The 19,151-nt window shown below is 35.7% G+C and overlaps 4 protein-coding genes across 4 annotated transcripts; 1 reads left to right on the forward strand and 3 right to left on the reverse strand.

The window, feature by feature from the left end:
• Window positions 1-4,825: 4,825 nt before the first annotated feature.
• Window positions 4,826-6,598, reverse strand: LOC139195944 (xyloglucan endotransglucosylase/hydrolase protein 2-like). The gene is made up of 4 exons (XM_070821640.1): window positions 6,370-6,598; window positions 5,822-5,925; window positions 5,497-5,696; window positions 4,826-5,374 (listed from the first exon to the last, which is right to left on the reverse strand). Exons 1-4 carry the CDS (start codon window positions 6,536-6,538, stop codon window positions 4,960-4,962), a joined length of 888 nt encoding a protein of 295 aa, XP_070677741.1. The 5' UTR covers window positions 6,539-6,598; the 3' UTR covers window positions 4,826-4,959.
• A 1,334-nt stretch (window positions 6,599-7,932) lies between these two features.
• On the reverse strand, window positions 7,933-10,892 carry LOC103435980 (putative xyloglucan endotransglucosylase/hydrolase protein 1). Its single transcript, XM_070821864.1, has 6 exons — window positions 10,877-10,892; window positions 9,975-10,139; window positions 9,731-9,831; window positions 9,318-9,518; window positions 8,849-9,047; window positions 7,933-8,096 (listed from the first exon to the last, which is right to left on the reverse strand). The coding sequence occupies exons 1-6, from the start codon at window positions 10,890-10,892 to the stop codon at window positions 7,933-7,935; spliced, it is 846 nt and encodes a 281-aa protein (XP_070677965.1).
• Window positions 10,893-13,076: 2,184 nt separating this feature from the next.
• Window positions 13,077-14,112, forward strand: LOC103435843 (small ubiquitin-related modifier 1-like). Its single transcript, XM_008374264.4, has 3 exons — window positions 13,077-13,368; window positions 13,636-13,785; window positions 13,884-14,112. The coding sequence occupies exons 1-3, from the start codon at window positions 13,264-13,266 to the stop codon at window positions 13,938-13,940; spliced, it is 312 nt and encodes a 103-aa protein (XP_008372486.1). The 5' UTR covers window positions 13,077-13,263; the 3' UTR covers window positions 13,941-14,112.
• A 62-nt stretch (window positions 14,113-14,174) lies between these two features.
• LOC103435841 (ER lumen protein-retaining receptor) lies at window positions 14,175-17,123 on the reverse strand. Its single transcript, XM_008374263.4, has 6 exons — window positions 16,822-17,123; window positions 16,106-16,371; window positions 15,844-15,959; window positions 15,470-15,543; window positions 14,564-14,627; window positions 14,175-14,461 (listed from the first exon to the last, which is right to left on the reverse strand). The coding sequence occupies exons 1-6, from the start codon at window positions 16,910-16,912 to the stop codon at window positions 14,425-14,427; spliced, it is 648 nt and encodes a 215-aa protein (XP_008372485.3). The 5' UTR covers window positions 16,913-17,123; the 3' UTR covers window positions 14,175-14,424.
• Window positions 17,124-19,151: the final 2,028 nt, after the last annotated feature.

Genomic DNA, 19,151 nt, shown 5'->3' on the forward strand with positions numbered 1-19,151 from the left:
TCCTGTTGATTGTAAGGGGTTGAACTCATCTTGCATGGTAGATTTCCGGTGAGCATGTTTAGATGCTTGCAAATATGTATTTGGAACAAAGTCAATACCAGATGGAAGAGGATGTTTGGTAGCTGCATATACTTTGGGCTTGAAGATACCAGCTTTAGAGCGAGTGATCATAGGGTGAGTATTGGTAGGGGGTAAGGAAATAATTGGTGCATTGGAAGAGAGTGATGCAGCATGCGGAGATTCTGTATTGGAATGGGACCTTGAGAATGACCAATGTGTGAACCTAAAGAAGAACAATCAGAATTGGATCTCAAATCTGGAACTGAAGATCCAGAAGGAACACCAATTCTATTACGAACGGAGAACTGCAGATCCATGGGAGCTGAAATAGATTCTGAAGAGATAACTAGACTGGTGGGAGGAGACTGAAAATGATATGTTGCTTCATCAAACTGTACATGTCGAGAAATATAGATACGACTAGTGACTGGGTCAAGGCATCGATAAACCTTGTGTTATAAACTGTATCCCAAAAAAACACAGTTTTTGCTTTTAGCGTCCAACTTGGAATGAGTATAAGGTTTGAGCCACGGGAAACATCTACAACCAAAGACTTTAAGTCGGGAGTAATCTGGTGGCCTGAAAAATAACAATTCCCAAGGAGATTTAGAGAGTCCAGAGATTGGTAATCTGTTAATAAAGTACACAGTTGTGGAGAAAGCTTCCACCTAATAGAGATGTGGAATATTAAAAGCAACAAGTAATGTTCTGGCAGTTTCCACAATGTGTTTGTGCTTTCGTTCAGCACAGCCATTTTGTTCAGGGGTGTGAAGACATGTTAAGTGATGAACAATGCCATAAGTATGAAGAAAAGACTGAAACATAGCACCAATGAATTCACCCTCGGAATCTAAATGCACAACCTTGATTTTATTTCCAAGTAGATTATCCATATATTGTTTGAATACAACGAAAGTAGAATAAGCATCAGATTTAGCCTTTAATGGAAATAACCAACTATATCTACTGTAATCATCTACTAGCAACTAGTAGTACTTAAAACCACTAGGTGAAGTGATGGAGGCAGGACCCCAAAGATCACAGTGTAACAATTGGAGGCTTTGAGTAGTTGTAGAACTAGCAGATCCAAAAGGAAGCTTGTGACTTTTAGCTAAAGCACAATCTGAATAGAAAATATCACTAGTAGTCCTGCCTTGCACCAAGCTTATTGCCTGAAAGAACCTTGCGAAAGATAGAAGGAGATGAATGACCCAACATTCGATGCCAAATCTGTACAGTAGCTTTGACACTTATGAAAGTCAAGGGTGATGAAGAAGCGGGATGACTAGAGCTTTAAAAAGGATAGAAACCATCTTTAACCTGTCCCCGCAAAAGCGTCTTCCCCAAAACATGATCCTTTACAGTGGATCCATCAGGGTCAAGAGTCAAGGCACAATTATTATCTTTTAAAAATTGGTAGGCGGATAATAAGTTGTGTTTCATAGCAGCTACATGTAATACATTACTCAACTTAAAGGAAGTATGAGATGTATTTAAAGAAGGGGTACTAATATTGTGAATAGACAGACCTTTACCATCTCCTATATAGACTTTGTCTTCACCAGTGTAGGGAGAGACGACTGAGAGATTGGTAATGTCATTTGTGATATGTGATGTGGGGCCAGAGTCTAACAGCTAAGATGGGGATGGTTTGGATGAGTAGTGAGCACAAAGAGCTGCAAGTTTGGCTAGTAGCACCCGTCCAAAAATCTCAGGATTCATCATGTCAAAACAGTCAATGGCTTCATGGCTGGTAGAGCCACAGATTTGACATGTGTTCTTGTGAGTAGATGAAGAGCCTTGGTTGGTAGACCGGGAGCCTGGATAAGATGCATGAGATTGACCTTCACGATAAGTACCAGTTTAGTGTCCACGATTAGTACGAAAATTGTGATTACATCTGGAAACATTGCAATTGTTTCTGCCTTGATTAGAATTGTAACGGAAAGAAGATTGAAAAGGTTGACTATATGCAGCAAAGGCCTGTGGAGAAGGCGTTGGCAGTAAAGGTGCCTGGGATTGAACAGAGAACGCCTGAAAGGGCTCAGTAGCAGCGGTGGACAGAGTTTGCCTGCGACGAGCCATGGAGATCTCTTTTGTCAGCAACAGACCATGCAATTCATCAAGAGAAGTAGAAAACAAACGCAACATGATGGAGTCAATAAAGAACTCGAATTCATCAGGAAAACCGTGAAGTGTTGCAGCAATTAGATCACAATCAGATATAGTTGCGCCAGCAGCATTGAGAGAATCTGAAATTTCCTTGATTTGTTGTAGATATTCCGAGATCGATTAAGAGCCTTTTTGAATTGATTGAAGACGAGAGCGAAGCTGGTGGACATGAGCTTCAAAAACTCCACCAAAACGTTGTTCAAGCTTCTGCCAAAGCTCTCGAGATGTGGAAACACCTACTGTGAAGGGAATGAGATCTTCAGATAAGGTCGAGTTAAGCCAGATCAAGAGATTTTGATCTTTTTCAAACCACTGCTCAAATGCTGGATTCAAGGATCAATCAGGAAGAAGTGGAGCCGGACATGGCTCAGTACCATCGATGAGACCAAGAAGTTTGTACCAGTGCAAAATATGAGCAAATAACGCACGCCATGGGAGATAATTGGTGCGTTTGAGTTTGATTGGCATCATGCTACCACTATTTTGAATCGTAAGAGACATATACGAGTTCTGAGGTAGAGAATTTGCAGAAAAATTAGGGTTTGGTAATAGTGGTGAGTTAATCGGAGACGAAGAGTGAGAGGGGGAAGCCATGATATACAGAAGCAAGATTCGAGATTTGAGAAAAGAGAAATCGATCAGGAAATCGAGCGAGAAATCGATCAAAGATGGAGAGCACAAAATCGATCAAGAAATCGAGCGAGGAATCGATCGAGAAATGAAAGCGGTGAGAAGAAGAAAATCCAGATATCACCGACTCAAAGACGTCATTACCGATCAAGAACAGTGATCAGAATACCAAATCAACGAAGAACTTCAATCAAATTGAACAGAAATCTGAGAAACTGAGCGGAAGAAATGGAGGATCGAGGAATGCCAGGAGGAGGTTGGCGATGAAACCATGTAGAAAATGTTAAAAGGGATATTTTCATTGATTAAACTTAATTGACAGTACACAAGAATATATATAGCCACAAAGGCTCATTACATCAGTACCCTTATCTTCTACACCTAATTACACAAATACCACAATTAACTATTTACTGTTGTAACGAACTTGTGACTGGTTTAGCTCTCTCAATAATTAAGACCACGACAAACTGAGGAAGACGCACCAATGCAAAAACTGACGAAGAAACCCAAACCCTGACGGCAATAGTTAAACGTGGAAATCATTTAGCTTCTAGTAAAAACAAACTAAACATAATTATTGCTGATGTGTTATATTTTAAATCGTTAGATTACTTACCGGTTTGGATGCTGTGAAATACGGTCGAATGCTCAAAGTCTAAATGTAAAGACTCGGTTTTCGTCCAAAAAAAATGTAGAAACTTAAGACTCCATTCAGGTTAGCTTTGAGTAAAGTTTGACGTCCGAAATAATTAAAGAGGACTAAATATTGTTGTTTGTATCAAAACAACCGAATAAGTATAAGCTTGCAAAGCAAGCCAGGGTACGCTCATGCATAGTTTGACCAAATTATGTAGTTATAATTTTTGCCATTTGACGTGTTAAGTGACAAAATAATGCAATCCAAAATGGCCTAATATTGAAATTTAGCGAAACGTCTCACTATGAGAATCTCGTTTCATTTACACTCGGCTAAATCTTGAACCTTCTCGTTGACCGTTCGCTTTCTCAGTAGCAAAAGTGCTTCTCTTTGCCCCTTAAGCAGAAGGACAAGAAAGAGATATTTGGTTTTATTGTTCTCTGACATCTGCGCTCGTCAAGCCAACTTTGCATTTTGAGAGGTGAAACAGCGGTTGAAAGTAGACATTTCAAAGTGGCAGCATCAAAGATATATTTATATATACATCGTCACTATTATTCTGGACTGCATTCCGATAAGTGGCCTGCTTGAAAGAAAGGGTGTATATATGTATCTTTTAACAATATTATTTTGTTACTCAATAGCAAGAACAATCTTGTACAAGTTTTTATCGAAGTTTTTGGACGTTGCATAATAGGGTTTTCGTACAAAAAAAGGTTCTGACGTCACAACTTATTGCGGTTTGGCTGTCCTACTGTTGTAATTAGGCAATAAAGGTTACTAAACCCACATTAACAACTGAACCATTTTACTTAGCATTCCTTAAAGTCTCATTTCTGAGACAAATAAATAGAGAAATATATTCGTAATCATAAAAGGCATAGTAATCCTTACACCATATCTGAACAAAAAGCCTAATCCTTCCTTAGTTAACTAGTTTGTGTTCTGTTCAAAAGAAAAAGAAAAAAAAAAACCTAGTTTGTGCATGTTTGTCTTAAACTCTTTTGACAAACGATATGGATAGTTACAAAGATACTTAATTATCCCGTTGATCATTTGTAAAAAATAAATAAATAAATAAAAACAATAGAAGACTAATTAAAAAACTGATAAAAGACGGCTTTTTGTTTCAACAACTTTTTGTTTCAACAAAAAACTGGCTGTCTGTAATTCATGTTCAGCAGATGAATGTACTTTGTTATTCAAGTCATCAAATTGCAATGGCATAGCTGCCTAAGTATGATAAAAGTAATTAATTAGTCAATTAATCATGCATCACATACATATAAAAATTTCCCAAATTTCTAACCATCCTATTTAATAAGTAAAAAGCATGTTCTTCAGAAAATACCAATAAATTTCATCTGAGATAGCTACAGCACCAATTGGTACTTTATTACAAGTATTATTTCTCCCTTTATTCTTTTGGTAAATTGTTTCCCTTGTTTATTTGTATTCTAATATTTCTGACCATTATGTAGCCGACCATTTTTCTGAATAACGCACTCTCGGGGAAGCCCGGAAGGGTACTTAGCCTTGTCATCACAGTAGTCGTAGTTCATGTATTTCTTTCTCACATTCTCATATGCCTTCTGTTGGGTAGAATTTAGGTTCCAATACTCCATGTTGTTCCACCAATGATTGGAGCTATAACATTCTTCAACATCGGAGTTCTGTGCTGAGCACCCACTTATGTCAAATCCTTGGCAGTGAGCTACAAATGGTGCGTAAGTCCAATTTATCTTATGCCCGAAAGTTGCCCAATCTGCAGTCCACAAGGCTGCTTCGATTCGCATTGGCTGCGTCGGGTACGGAACTCCATAGTTTGTGTAATTTTTGAAAACCCTAATTGGGGTGTCATCGATGAAAAATCTGCAAATAAAGAAGAGACTGTAAATTTGGACCTCACGTTTACATGATCGATAAGTAAAGAATAGTCTAACAAGAGAACGATATATTTCATGGTATTGGAGAGATGGGAGATTGATTCTTACACAACTTGATGAGGGTTCCAAATAATTTTGTAATCGTGGAAATTTCCTGCTGGGTCAAACCATAGGTTAATCCTTTGCTCTCTGTCCCCCACACCATTTACAAACACATTTGTTTGCAATGTGATTTGCTGGCCTTCTATGTTACCCAAGAACTCAAAGTCCAGTTCATCATGCTGACTAGCACTAGCCTTTGACATTAGCTGCATATGTGTATGATGTATATTAATTTAAGAAAATTAGATTCCATGGCAACATGAGGATACATCACAAAAAGGAAAACAAATCTATATTATAATAAAGAGAATTATGGAAAAATATATCTCACATAAAAACTTGTGACAACTCCTGCAGTATTATTATTCCCTGGTATCTTCATCCTCATATGGAAGAACCCAGAACTGTAGTTTAGGTACGAAGCAAATTTACACCCTGCAATGACCAAGTAGCTATTCAAATATTAGAACAGAGGAAAGAGTTCATAAAGCCAAACGTAATTAATCGAAAACACTAATTGCTTTTTTCTTTTCTTTTTTGTTACTAGCTCTTTTATATAAATGTTTTTTTATAGCATGAAAGACTCACAAGTAAGAAGACTTACAAAATCCTTAGTCATCTCACATGTGTTCTAATTTCCTAGAGGTACATTCCATAACATCTAGGGTTTGTTGGACATGTTTTTCAAAAAATCATGCAAAATAGAGACCAAATTATGTCACACAAGGTCGATATATATACCTATAGGGCACATGCCATTTACTTGATAGAAAGAAACGTGATAATCATCATAACTATCAAAATGAAAATATTAAAAGATAGTTAATCATGAAATATCATTCGCATATCTAACAAAAATAAGAAGATGAAGATGATAACCGGAACGATTATCCAACGTAAGCTGGAGTTCTCTCCCTTGATTCAGAGACAAGATGTGATCATTTCCCCATATGAACTCATATTTTTTATCGAAAGCAATGTCATCATTTTCAGCTGCAAATATCTCACCAAGTAGAAGAAAAAACACAGAGATCACTGAAAAAGCCATTAGTTATAAGCTAAACGTGTAGAGGGAGATTGCTATCAGGTTTTAGGTTGTTCTGGTGCCTGTGTGGTTATGGTGGTGCAAGCAATATATATAGATGATGATTTAAGCCGTTGAAGGTTTTCCTAACAACACAAAAAATCCAAAAACGAGTGTGAGTCATATATCATGATCGAGAGTCTTCACCAACTTTGTTACTTGTTACTTGCATGCTTTTGACTTCACCTATTGGTGTTGCTTGGATAAAAGGCCATGGCCCCGCTTCTCATTTCAACTTTTGAAGAGATCTTTCAGTGTGCCTTTGATAGCTAAGTTAAACGGGAAGAATACCGTGTAGTAGGTGTTGGTTGACTCTCACTGGTATGAACAAAAGGAATGTATAATGTGAAAGGTAGATTTTTTTAGACTGGCGTTGAAAATTACTTTGATCCTTTAAAGCTCTATGTCTAGGTAGAAACCTAAATGAAAGAAAAATGCCAAAAGGTAAAAAGGGGAATATGTTTGAGTAACACAACATATGTAGCAAGCTAGTCATAGAATGGTCATCTCTCATTAATTAGTAAAATGTTAATTTTATCTTTAATACATATTATCTACACTGGAATATGATAGTGGACTAAACTTACAATGAGCAGCCATAATATGTCACATCCCAGACCGGTTCCGTCGTAGCACGATATTGTCTGCTTTGGATCCTGGCCATGCCCTCCCATTTTGTTTCTAGGAACTCACATGAGAACTTCCCAGTGGGTCACCCATTCCCAAAAGGCCTCATGCTATATGAAGGTGGGCATGTACATATAAGGCACATCACCCCATCTCCGTTGGTCGATGTGGGATGTTACAATCCACCCCCTTAGGGGCCCGATGTCCTAGCTGGAACACTCGCACCGCACGACAGAATGGCTCTTATACCATTCTATCACATCCTAGTCTTAACTTCGCCGTAGCACGATATAGTCCGCTTTTGGCCCCCGGCCACGCCCTCACGGTTTTGTTTCTGGAAACTTAGATGATAACTTCCCAGTGGGTCACCCATCCTAGGATTGCTCTCGCCCGAACTCGCTTAACTTTGGAATTCCGATGGAACCCGAAGCCGATGAGTTCCCAAAAAGTCTCGTGCTATATGGAGGTGGGCATGTACATATAAGGCACATCACCTCATCTCCGTTGATGTGGGATGTTACATAATAATTATATGCATTGTGTACCACTTTTGTATTCACATTGGCCGCCGTAAGAATATTGCAAACAAGAATACAAATTTTTCCATAATATTTTAATATTAAATAAGTATCGAATTCGGATTAGATTTTATTGTATTGAATTGAATTAGTAGCTAGTGTTACACAGAAGAATAATATTGAAAATAAAAAGATAGACAATTTACAGCTTAATTATTTCACTTGGCATTCCTTGAATTTTTCTCTTCTGAGAGAACAATAATCATAAAACAGATATTTCTGAGTCACATTCTCATAAGATCTTTGCTGCTCTGCGGTCAGTTCCCAGTAATCTTTGTCGTTCCACCAATAGTTATGGGATTGAGAAGAGCATTTGGCTCCAAATTGGCATCCATTTATATTAAATTTTGGGACACTTTGGATGTGATCCCTAGCTATCAATATTCTTTGATTGAAACTTTGTTAGTTTTTAGTTTTTGATTGAGGTCCCTGACATTAATGTAATAATGTAAGTTACTATATTTTTTTAATTAAAAATTAAAAATTGAAATTTGTAATTGTTTATATTAATGAGATTTTAAATAAAACCCATAATTTATGGTATTAAAAATAATAAAATATAAATTATACTCTCTATTATATTGTGTGTGTGTGTGTATACATATATGTATGGGTACATTACCAAAATTAACAAAAAAAGTTATTGTACGAAAACATGGATACATTCTCAAATCAACGAAAAAGAATGTACCCATATAAATTTAAACATGGATTAAAAAATTTGAATGGATTTTATATTAAAAAAAAGGTACATTTTACATATAACAAATTGATATATTTGAGAATGGGTACATTTAAGATTAAAAAATTGTGAATCTTTATATATATATAACTAATAGGTACAAACTTAATTTAATTTAATTTTTTATTATTTTGAAAATGCTTGAATTGAAAATTAATTAGAAGTTTAATAGAGGTGTGAGTATTAAACCCTAAATTAATTACTAATATTTATATTAAAAAACTATATAATAAACATGTAAATTCATTATCACATTAATGCTAGGGACTTGAATCAAAATTTGAGAACTAATAAGGTCTTAGTTAATGAACAGTAAAAACTAGGGACCGGATACTAATTTTTCCTTAAATTTTTGATAATGTGCTTGGAAAGGTGACTGAGACCAATTTACTTTTCTGCCATGTGATGCCCAAGATTCTCCATTCCATGTGCTTCCTTCCACAAACATCTTCAGTTCAGGGTACCTTGCTCCCAACATTGTATTGTTCTTGAACACTCTAATTGGGATGTTATATCCACAAAACACCTAGCATAAAAGCATGTACGAATTATATCAATAAAACTAATCATACCACATCTCTCACTTATTAACATGCTTCACGAACTATATGTAAATTTCACATCTTTTAAAACGTTGGTCAACAAATTAATTAATCTAGCATGCGCGTTTTAGTATTTACTCTTATTCCGCTATCTATTTTCTGAAAAAGTAAACAAAGAATATACATTAAGATTAAACAATTAAGGAACAATAAAGAAAGCTACAGTCTTTTGTAGTATCTGAGTTTGCTTACACTACTTGGCGATAGTTCCATAGGATTCCATAATTATGAAAATCCTCGGTGGGATCAAACCGAAGATGAAGCCTCTGCTCTCTCTCCCCATTGTCATTTGCAAAAATATTTGTTTGTAAGGTATAATTTGGCCCATCGGTACCCAAGAACTCGAAGTCTAGCTCGTCATGGTTTCCAGGCTTATTATCTGGATGTGAAGTTAACTGCGCATGCCATCCATCAAATCCAAAATCAGTTTTAATAATATTTAATCTTCAAAATAATGCATGCAAGAAGTTAATGCATAGTTTTATGCATGCAACAAATTAAGGAACTTTGATATTAAACCCTAGCTAGGGGGTAGTTGGTGGGCAACTTGCAAAGTTTGTTTGATTTCCAATCACCTTCAAAAAGTAAGGTCATACGATATGCTTACATAAAATGTTGTGACAACTCCTGGAGAATGGCTTGATGGCAATTTCAGCTTCATTTCAAAGAAACCCGAACCATATCCGTTCTTGGAATTAAATCCAGATCCTAGCATGCATTAATATTATACATAAGATTACAATTACCAAACCATGAAAAAGGAGATAATATATTTACCCTAAGTACTGTGAAGAAATTAGATAGAATTAGAACCCGTAGTTTTTTTTTTTTTTTTGGGAAAACATTAGAACCCGTAGTTTGGTCCAAAGAAATCTGAACATCTCTTCCTTGGTTTAGTTTCAAGAAATGATCATTTCCATATCTGACAACGTAGTTTTGGTCAAAACTAACGTCGTCCTCAGCTGCTTCGCCTACATCATGCTTTCTGACAACTAGTACAACTAGTACAACTAGTACTAGCAAAAATAGCAGAGAATGCCAGGTTATCATGAATACTGATCAAGAAAAATGTTGTAATTAAGCAAAGATATTAAAGAAGTAGCTAGCTAGCTAGGGTTCTGTTTCATACAAGCTCTAATGAAAACTCTATATAGTTTTATTTGTAATAAAACAGATTGTTTAAGAGCTTCGATCATGTTTAAGAGCTTCGATAGATATTTGCAATGTGTGGCCTCTAATTTCATAATTATTTTGTTTAAATCAAGCTTTTGAAATGTTTAATTTAGATTGGAGATAAAAATTTCTTGCTCCAGTCGATGTTAATTATGTTTAATTAACATAATATATATATATAATTAGGGTTAACTAGAGACACCTAGACCAACCATGTCAAAGAGAGGAGGGAGGCTGCAGGCGATCACACAAAACAGAAGCATCCACAACCACAGGTGGCACTGGCAGGCGTACGTTTTTATATTTGTCGTTTTTAACATGTGTTTACAAATTTAGCAGCTGTCGAAGTTTTTATATATAAAGATGATGAGGCATATATGCATCATTTGGAGCTTAGAGTCAAACATAATAACATTAAGTTGACAGTAATATATGTAGATCACTTTATTCAACAATTAGATGGTTGGAATTATTATATTATTAGTTCAGGATTCGTTGTGTATCATTACTTCCCACCTATCTAACAAATTTAATCAAGGTTGTCAATGCAAAACTAGAATAGAAGTCCATGGGGTCTTACCGTTGGTACTCCGCATCTTCACAGAGAATTCAATTCCTTACACATATATTACATATATTAACATATATATATATATGTAATATATATGTATATATGTGTAATATATATGTATATATGTGTGTGTATGTATATCGCTCAATGATTATTTATTTATAAGAAACCGATAAATTTATATCTTAATCAAACTCAGCTAGTTAAACTAGTTGCACGTCCAAGCTGAAAGGCTATCCACTAATGAGAATTCAAGTGCTGAAAGAAACACACCCCATTTCAGAGTTTGTGAACAAATTTCAAACTTCAAAAGAGAAATTTTATTTAAATCCATTCAACCACTCAACTTAAAATTTTAAATGTTAATTGTCTATTTTACCCTATTGCATAATTACTATTAAATACAAAATGAAATTAATAATAAAACTCAAATTTATCAATAAACCCAAACATTATAATTAAACCCTACGATCATTATTTGTTTATCATACTTTCATTCCGGCTAAAACCCTGATAGCTCTCATAGAGAAAAATAAGTTTTTCTATTGATGGATGGTGATTTTGAAGTTTTGAATCCTCCAACCAAGGTATGACTCAATTTATGATTATTTTTTTTTGTTCGTTTGATTTCAATTCTTTAGAGTTTAGAAGATGAGATTGCAGGAACGCCAGGCTATATGGCTCCGGAGACATTTCTTACTGGAATGGCTAATGTTGAGATGGATGTTTATGCATTTGGTGTTCTTATGCTAGAAGTTGTATGTGGACGAAGGCCTGGTATTCAAAACGAACAGACCAACTACAACAACAGTATAGTATATTGGCGGCGGGATCTTTATAGCAAAGGAATGATCCTTGAAGTTGTTGACTCTAGAATGGATGGAGACATTGACGAGGATGATATGGCATGCGTGCTGATGTTGGGGTTGTCTGTGAATGATGGGTTCACTGGCCTTTTCCCAGTTATGATCTCCAAAAGGACAACCCCATAACTATACACATCGCTTTTCACAATGATTTTTAGCATGCAAGCATATTCTACAAGTAACAATTGAATTATCAACTTTTGAGTTGTGGAAAACCATGCAAAGAAATTAGGCCTAAACACATCAAATTTAGCTTCTAAAAATCAAATGGGTGTAAAAATAAATCCACATATTGAATTGGGGTTTTTGGGGTCTATTAGATATCAAATTTGGGTTTAAAGAGATATTAATAGTTTAGTTAAAAATCAAATGGGTGCGAAGAGTAAATTAGGTGTAGAAATATGTTAGATGGGTTTAAATAAAATTTCCCCTTCAAAAACATGAAAACAAAAGAATGCCCTAATAAAAAGAATATTTCCAATATAAAACAAAAAGAATGGCTTAATAATAAAAAAGAAAGTGAAATACAAAGTGACAGTCCAAAGGAAAAAGTGATTCGGTTTAAAGAAGGGTAGTAATGTGTTGGGAAAAAAAGAAAGAAGGGTAGTAATGTGATAACCTTGGATGTTCAAGTGACAAATTGATAAATAAGAAAAAAGCAAATTTAAGTTGGGTTATGTGTAGCAAAACAATCCAATTAATTAGGGTCGGGCCAAAAGCTAATTAAAAACTTCAGTAATCTCATCCATCAAGATCCTAAATAATCCATCCATATGGTTTAATCTTGTCCAAAAAATACTCTAACAAAAAATTTTTGAGGTGCAAGTTGCCATATCTCCTCATACATTTGCCTGAGACACAATAACATTCTATGTGAACCACACGCCCTAGATTTCAAGCTCACCCAATTTCTCATGGTTCTACTTCCATCCACAATAGGGCTTTGGTCTGACATTAAATGTTTTAGGCGTGCACGGAAGAATTTCTTCAAACCAACCTGCACAATCAAATTGTGGTTGACTTTATACTTAATAGTGGATGAGATTTACAAAGAATTAAATCCAATCAGAACTCCCCAAAACTTCTTTTTAATAGAAAATACACATCACCATAAAGAAGAAAAAATTTTAGTTGTGACGGAAATATAGATGATACATAAACCACGTGTTTTTACATAAAAAGGGAAGAAAAAGCATGAAATTGATTCTTGAATCCAATCCTACTGCAAAAGTCCTACACGTGCGCAATCTCACCCGTCGGATTCCCTCTCAATCGATTTCAGCCGGCAATTCTGATTCACATCACACAGCTTTTTACCTTTTACAGCTACAAACAAAGATTCCGTCTCTCTCTCTCTCTCTATCCACTTATGTAGCGTTTATATTACGCTTAGGAACTCCTCTCCTGCTTTTTAAGTTTGAAGCATCAGAGGGCTTTGTGTATGTGTGCCAAAGAGTAATTTAGGGGTGAGAGAGAGAGAGAGAGAGAGAGAGAGAGAGAGAGAGAGAGAGAGGGCCACATTGTAGGAAGATGTCAGCAACAGGTGGAGGTGGCAGTGGAAGTGGTGGTGGGGGGGAGGCACAGAAGAAACCCCTGGATCAGTCTGCCCACATTAACCTCAAAGTCAAAGGGCAGGTATACATACAACATACAACATATTCACAAAAGAAATTTACCTATAATGGAATATTATTAAGTCGATATCTCAAGTCAATCACACACTGTCATGCGTTAGTGATTTACTTGGAATATCGTGATGGTTACATGCTGTTATAGGTAAGTTCTTCTCCATATTCACATGTTTGCATGTGAATATTTTCATGATTGTTACTTGTTAGTGATTTTTGAAGATTAATTTGCTAATTTTGATAATAATTCTTCCTAGTTTTGTTAAATTTATAGGATGGTAATGAAGTGTATTTTAGAATTAAACATACGACCCAGCTGAAGAAGCTCATGACTGCCTACTGTGATCGGCAGTCAGTTGACATGAACTCGATTGCCTTCTTGTTCGATGGCCGGAGACTCCGGCCTGAGCAGACTCCAGAGGAGGTTAGATATTGAGCAGTTTCTCAATCTGAACTCAGTATTTGTTTATTTTTAATTGAGTTTGCAGTTCACATTTTCCTTTCTTTTGGTGTTTTTTTTAGCTCGAGATGGAAGATGGCGATGAGATTGATGCCATGCTGCACCAAACTGGAGGGTGATCATGAAAGTTGTTGAAACCCTTTTTTTCTTATAACTTCTATATTTTGTAGAAAATTATTAAGTCTTAAGTTTCTGTTTGTTGGTAATAATTGTGACGAAGTTGTGATGAGATGAATATTTGAAATAAACGTGTTCTCGAGGGCGAGATCGAGAGCTACTGTGTTAAACAAAGTCTTCAAAATGTTCACAAATGAGGGTTAACGATTGAATATCATGACTCAAAGCATAAGACATTCTGAGAAGTATGATATATTATGATCCAGAAAACATTATATTCTGAGAAGTATACGTCCCTAGATACCGAAAACAGTTGTTGCTTCGAGAAACCATGTAAGACGGAAAATACAGGGTAGACGGAAAAAAAATACACAGTTTTGAATGTCCGATGATAATGAGCATTTCCCGAGCAACGTATGTGATCCTTTTGCATAATATCCTAAGGCAATGGATGAAAAACTAAGCCTGCGTAAGGGGTGGCTGAACTCAAGCCGGTAACTGGAGCTTTTTGTTGTTTTTCCAGCTGCAGATCACGATTACACAAATATATAAGAGGGAAGGCTCAGATGAATGCAAACTATTACCGTAATCTAAACACATTTTTGTAACATCTAAGAATATTTACCTGTGGAAATAATAGTAGAAGAAGTCGGCATACAGCAGTGTTTGAACAAGCCCGGAAATCCACGCTGCAACGGCCAAAGAACATAATCATATAGTTTATGGTGGAAAGGAAAAGTGTACCCAAACAAGAAAGGGCAAATCTTCCAGGAAGATGCTGATGAGCTCAACTTTGGTTTCAATAAGTGGTATAGGAACTCAGAATGTGAAGGCTTACACTCAAAATAACACTCCCCACATTAAAAACAAGAAAATTATCGAAATTCACTAATGAACAAAATTAAGTTTACACTCTAACAATTCGATAAACCATACAAAAGTAGAAGAAACAAGTTGGGAACAAGTGCTTTCGAATTAAAGAGTAAACAGTTGCTAATATAAGTACCACATATGCACAAATTGGTCTAAGCCCTAATTTTAACAGATAATTCACAGGAAATAGAGGCAGTACTTATTAAAGCAATAGGTCTATGAATCGCCCTAACAAGTACAAGTGTACATGTATATATATAAAGAAATTGAACGTTATTCATATAAATAATAATTCAATACATGAATGTTATAGTGGCATGTATGTTTGTCCTGTATATTTATAGTCCTTAGACGCAAACTCCACAAGATAACCACCGGCAACTAAACATCAAATGATGCCTACATGCGTGCAGATATCACACGAGATTATACTTCATAGTTCTGCCTCCACTGAGCATATCATCAAGCACAATACGTGTGCATCACATCACAACATCTCTACCTAATACCTCTATCTTTACAAAATAATGGAAACAGAAAATATGCAAGTGAATGCATACGAGACCACATGCACAACAAGGGGCATCAATACAATACCAGAGAGAGAGAGAGAGAGAGAGAGAGAGAGAGAGAGAGAGAGAGAGAGAGAGAGTCATACGTATCCAATGAACATAGTGTGGTTCAGTGAAGTAGCGGTAAATCCAGTTGAGAATGTATAAAGCTCGGTATGCGCTGCAGAAGTATTTAAGCACATCAATTCAAGAACCAAAACAATATATCATAAGACGCTATCAGCATACATAAAATCTTGTAGGTAGCATATCGCATTAGAAACAGTTTCGAATGGTACTGTAGCAGAGGATATTTCTATGCCAAATATTCACAAAAAACAAAAGAAAAAGGAATTAACTTATAGAAAGAATCTTTAGCTAAGAAGAAGAGCCAATTTGAGCCGCTATGCATTAGGAAATGAAAGAAACTAAAAATCTGATATGGTATAACAAATCAAAAGTTTGTTTTGAAAATATATACCCAAGAAGTAACACATATTGGCCTGTCAAATTGTCAATGTTTCTCGTTCTCTGCAACAGCACAAGCTGAGGAAGTATAGCAACGGCTTCTAAATATAATGAAAATGTCCACAAGACCTGATCCACATTATCAAAGAGCATGTAAGGAACTAAGTAGGATTAAACTAAAAGATGCAAAGCCAGTCATAAAGTTTCAATTAGTGCTTAGCAGTGACAGGCACCAAATATGAATAAACAGAAACTAAAAGAATATGCAAACGGACCTCCTTGAAGGTGAATTTCTCATTGATTATTAGAGCTAAGAACACACATGGCAGCAAAAGAAACACATGGCGGAAGGTGTCTTGGTCTTTATCATAAGATCTGCGAACAATCTTGTGCTCCCTAATGTACCAAACAATTGAAAATGAGCTCCCCAAGAATACCAACTTCATGACGGTATTATACAGAGATATAAAGTCGGTGAAAATGTCCAGGTAGCGAGTAGCGAAAACAATGGCATAGAGTTCTTGAGTCTTCAAAGAAATACCTGGACACAACGAAACACATCAGAAAACAATGCTTGCGGTACTTGTAACCAAACAAACGACCCGAAAAGGGACCATTTCTGAATATTTCGGATTGCGAAAAATGCAACAATAAACCAATCCCCCATACCCCAAATACTCAATGCCAACAAAAAAATTCAACTTTATCCCTCATTCTAAATTATCAAAAACCCCAACATTTTGGAATTTTCCACTGTCAGTTATAACTCAGAACCCAAATGCTATTTTCAGCAAAAATCAAACTTCAAATGCTTAAATACATGATTAAATACAATGTAATACAAGATTAAATGAATTAAAACCTCAAATCTCAACTGGGTTCAATTCAAAACAGAATTTAAATGCAGCTAAACACGAAAAAACATTGCTTGCAAAGCATTTCAATTACAAAATGAATATGCAGAGAGAGAAAAGATGGGAAATGGCGGTACCGGCGCACGATTTGATAGTGTGGATCTTGAGGAGCAAGACGAGGACGCTGGCCAGGTGGGTCATGTCGCCCGCTAATCTGAATATATTCATTTTTGCTGGATCCGAGTGACCTGTATGAATTCGGATCTCTCTGGTTTAGCTGGTGAAACGTAATGGGTTTACTGTTTGCTTCTCTACCAAGCGGTGTCGAAAGGCACAGAGAGATACAGCAACTGCGTTAAATCTTTTTCCTCTGGTTTATTCGTAGTTTAAGATTCGGGTTTCAGTGACGAAATCTCGGCGGGTAGATCTGTTTGTACACTTCTTTTTCTTCTGCTTCAGCTGTGACTTTGGGCCTCCTAAATCCTAAACGAGCTTTTTCTACAGCCATGGGTCCTTTTGTATTTTGGGCCTTCTTTTTCCAACCCCCAACCCAACAAATAAAAGGTATAGGGTTTGTTTGGTATCATATTTGAAATTTTTTATCACTTTTCTTGAAAATTATTTTCTTTAAGACTTCAAAACTTGTTTGGTATGCGATGTAAAAATTTTAAATCTTACAACTTAAACTGGATAAAGAGATCCGAAAAGAGGGGGTCGAGGGTAGGGATGGGCAACGGTTATGGCGGATTGAGAGAGGAGAAAAGAAAGTAAGACATGATTGGAGGAATGAGAAAGAAGAGAGATGATCGAAGGAGATAGAGAGGAAGATGAGTGAGAGAAAGAACCGAGAGAATGAAGAGAGCAGATTGGAGGAGAGACGAAAAAGGTTAAAAAAGAGAGAAGGGGAAGATAGAAAGAAGAAAAGAGAGAGAGATTTGGAGTGAGAGGGGACGAGGAAGAGAAAATAAAGGAGTGAGTTTGTTTAAAAACTCACTTTTTGTTTTTTAGAGAATAGATTATATTTTTGAGTTAGTCTTGAGTTTAGTTTTTTTTAAATAGTCATACCAAACAAGTTTTTAAGGCCTAAAACTTGAAAATTGTTTTTGAGTTTAAAATGTTGGGTTCAAGTAAAGTACCAAACAGATCCTAACTTTTTTGTGCAAGACGTCCATTAAAGAACACAGTGTGTTAAAAACGTAACCTTGTAGGATATTGTAAAAAATGCATCGATAAAACACCATTGCATTTTGTTTGCAACAATGATTTTTTTTTTCTTTTTAAAAGGGGGACAACGAGTGGTAAGTCATGATTATCCACCTCTTTTGGGGCCGAGAATACTCACATAGGCATTCGAGCCTCCTCCTGGCCACAAGTATGGTGTCCACACCAACAGCGAGTTTCAAACTCGAGACATCTAGTTTTTAGTTTGAAATAAGCATCTCAGTCCGTTATTTACCACTAAACCACCAACTAGTGGTTTGTTTACAACAATGATTAGATCTATTACGAATGACACATCAATAGTATGCTCATTTTATAAACGGACTAATCAATCAACTTCCACAAAATAATTCTCTTAAAAAAATAAGACTTGTATCTTTTAATTGTCGATTGATCGTTAACAAGCCTTTTACGGTTAATAATGAAAATAATTTAAGTTTAGAGTGGCCCTTAAACTGTTTTGAACATTTTTACGGTTAAAACGACATAAAGTGCGAATCAAAATCCATGAAATGAAAATCAAAATTATATCAAAGATGAAATAAACTGCAGGGACGAAGTGAAAAGTTGGACACACAATAAGGACAAAAAATGTGAAGCTTCGTGCCATTGTACTTACATGATATATAGTGAAAGAATAACTCTCAAGACACCCAAATAATCCCAAAAATTAGGGTGCAAGTGTGTTTTATGTTTATATCGGGGTCCACCATGAATTACATTATTAGGTGGTTAAAAATTTAGGAAAAGCTTTTATGCCTATAATTTCTACTATAAGAGTTTTGATTATTTTTATGTCATATCATGATAAAAGATATTTGTATTTGATAACGAAATTCAATCGCACTTACAAGCCCATTATTCAAAACAACCCAAATAAGGTACATTTTCTCCCTTTCGATTTATCGTTGTGTGTTGCAATCGGTGTAGAGGCACGTTGATGAAAAACCTAATAAATCTACATGTTTATTATGGTATGAAATCCATAAGTAGATAAAACAAACAAAAAAATACAAGTCACAATCACATGGTTTTGATTACAAAGTAATCATTTTATCATAAAGATAAGTCCTCCAATGTACGTTCAAAGAGATACGTGATATAACAACCTAACAAACCTACATGCTTATTATGGTACGAAATTCATAAGCCAACGTAACAAAAAAAGGAATCTCGATCACATGTATTCGACTACTGCATAATTGTGGCTTAATCATAAACCGTTAGATCAAATCTTAAGGTGAAT

The sequence above is a fragment of the Malus domestica genome, chromosome 05, assembly GCF_042453785.1.
Source record: "Malus domestica chromosome 05, GDT2T_hap1".
NCBI classification, from domain to species: domain Eukaryota; kingdom Viridiplantae; phylum Streptophyta; class Magnoliopsida; order Rosales; family Rosaceae; genus Malus; species Malus domestica.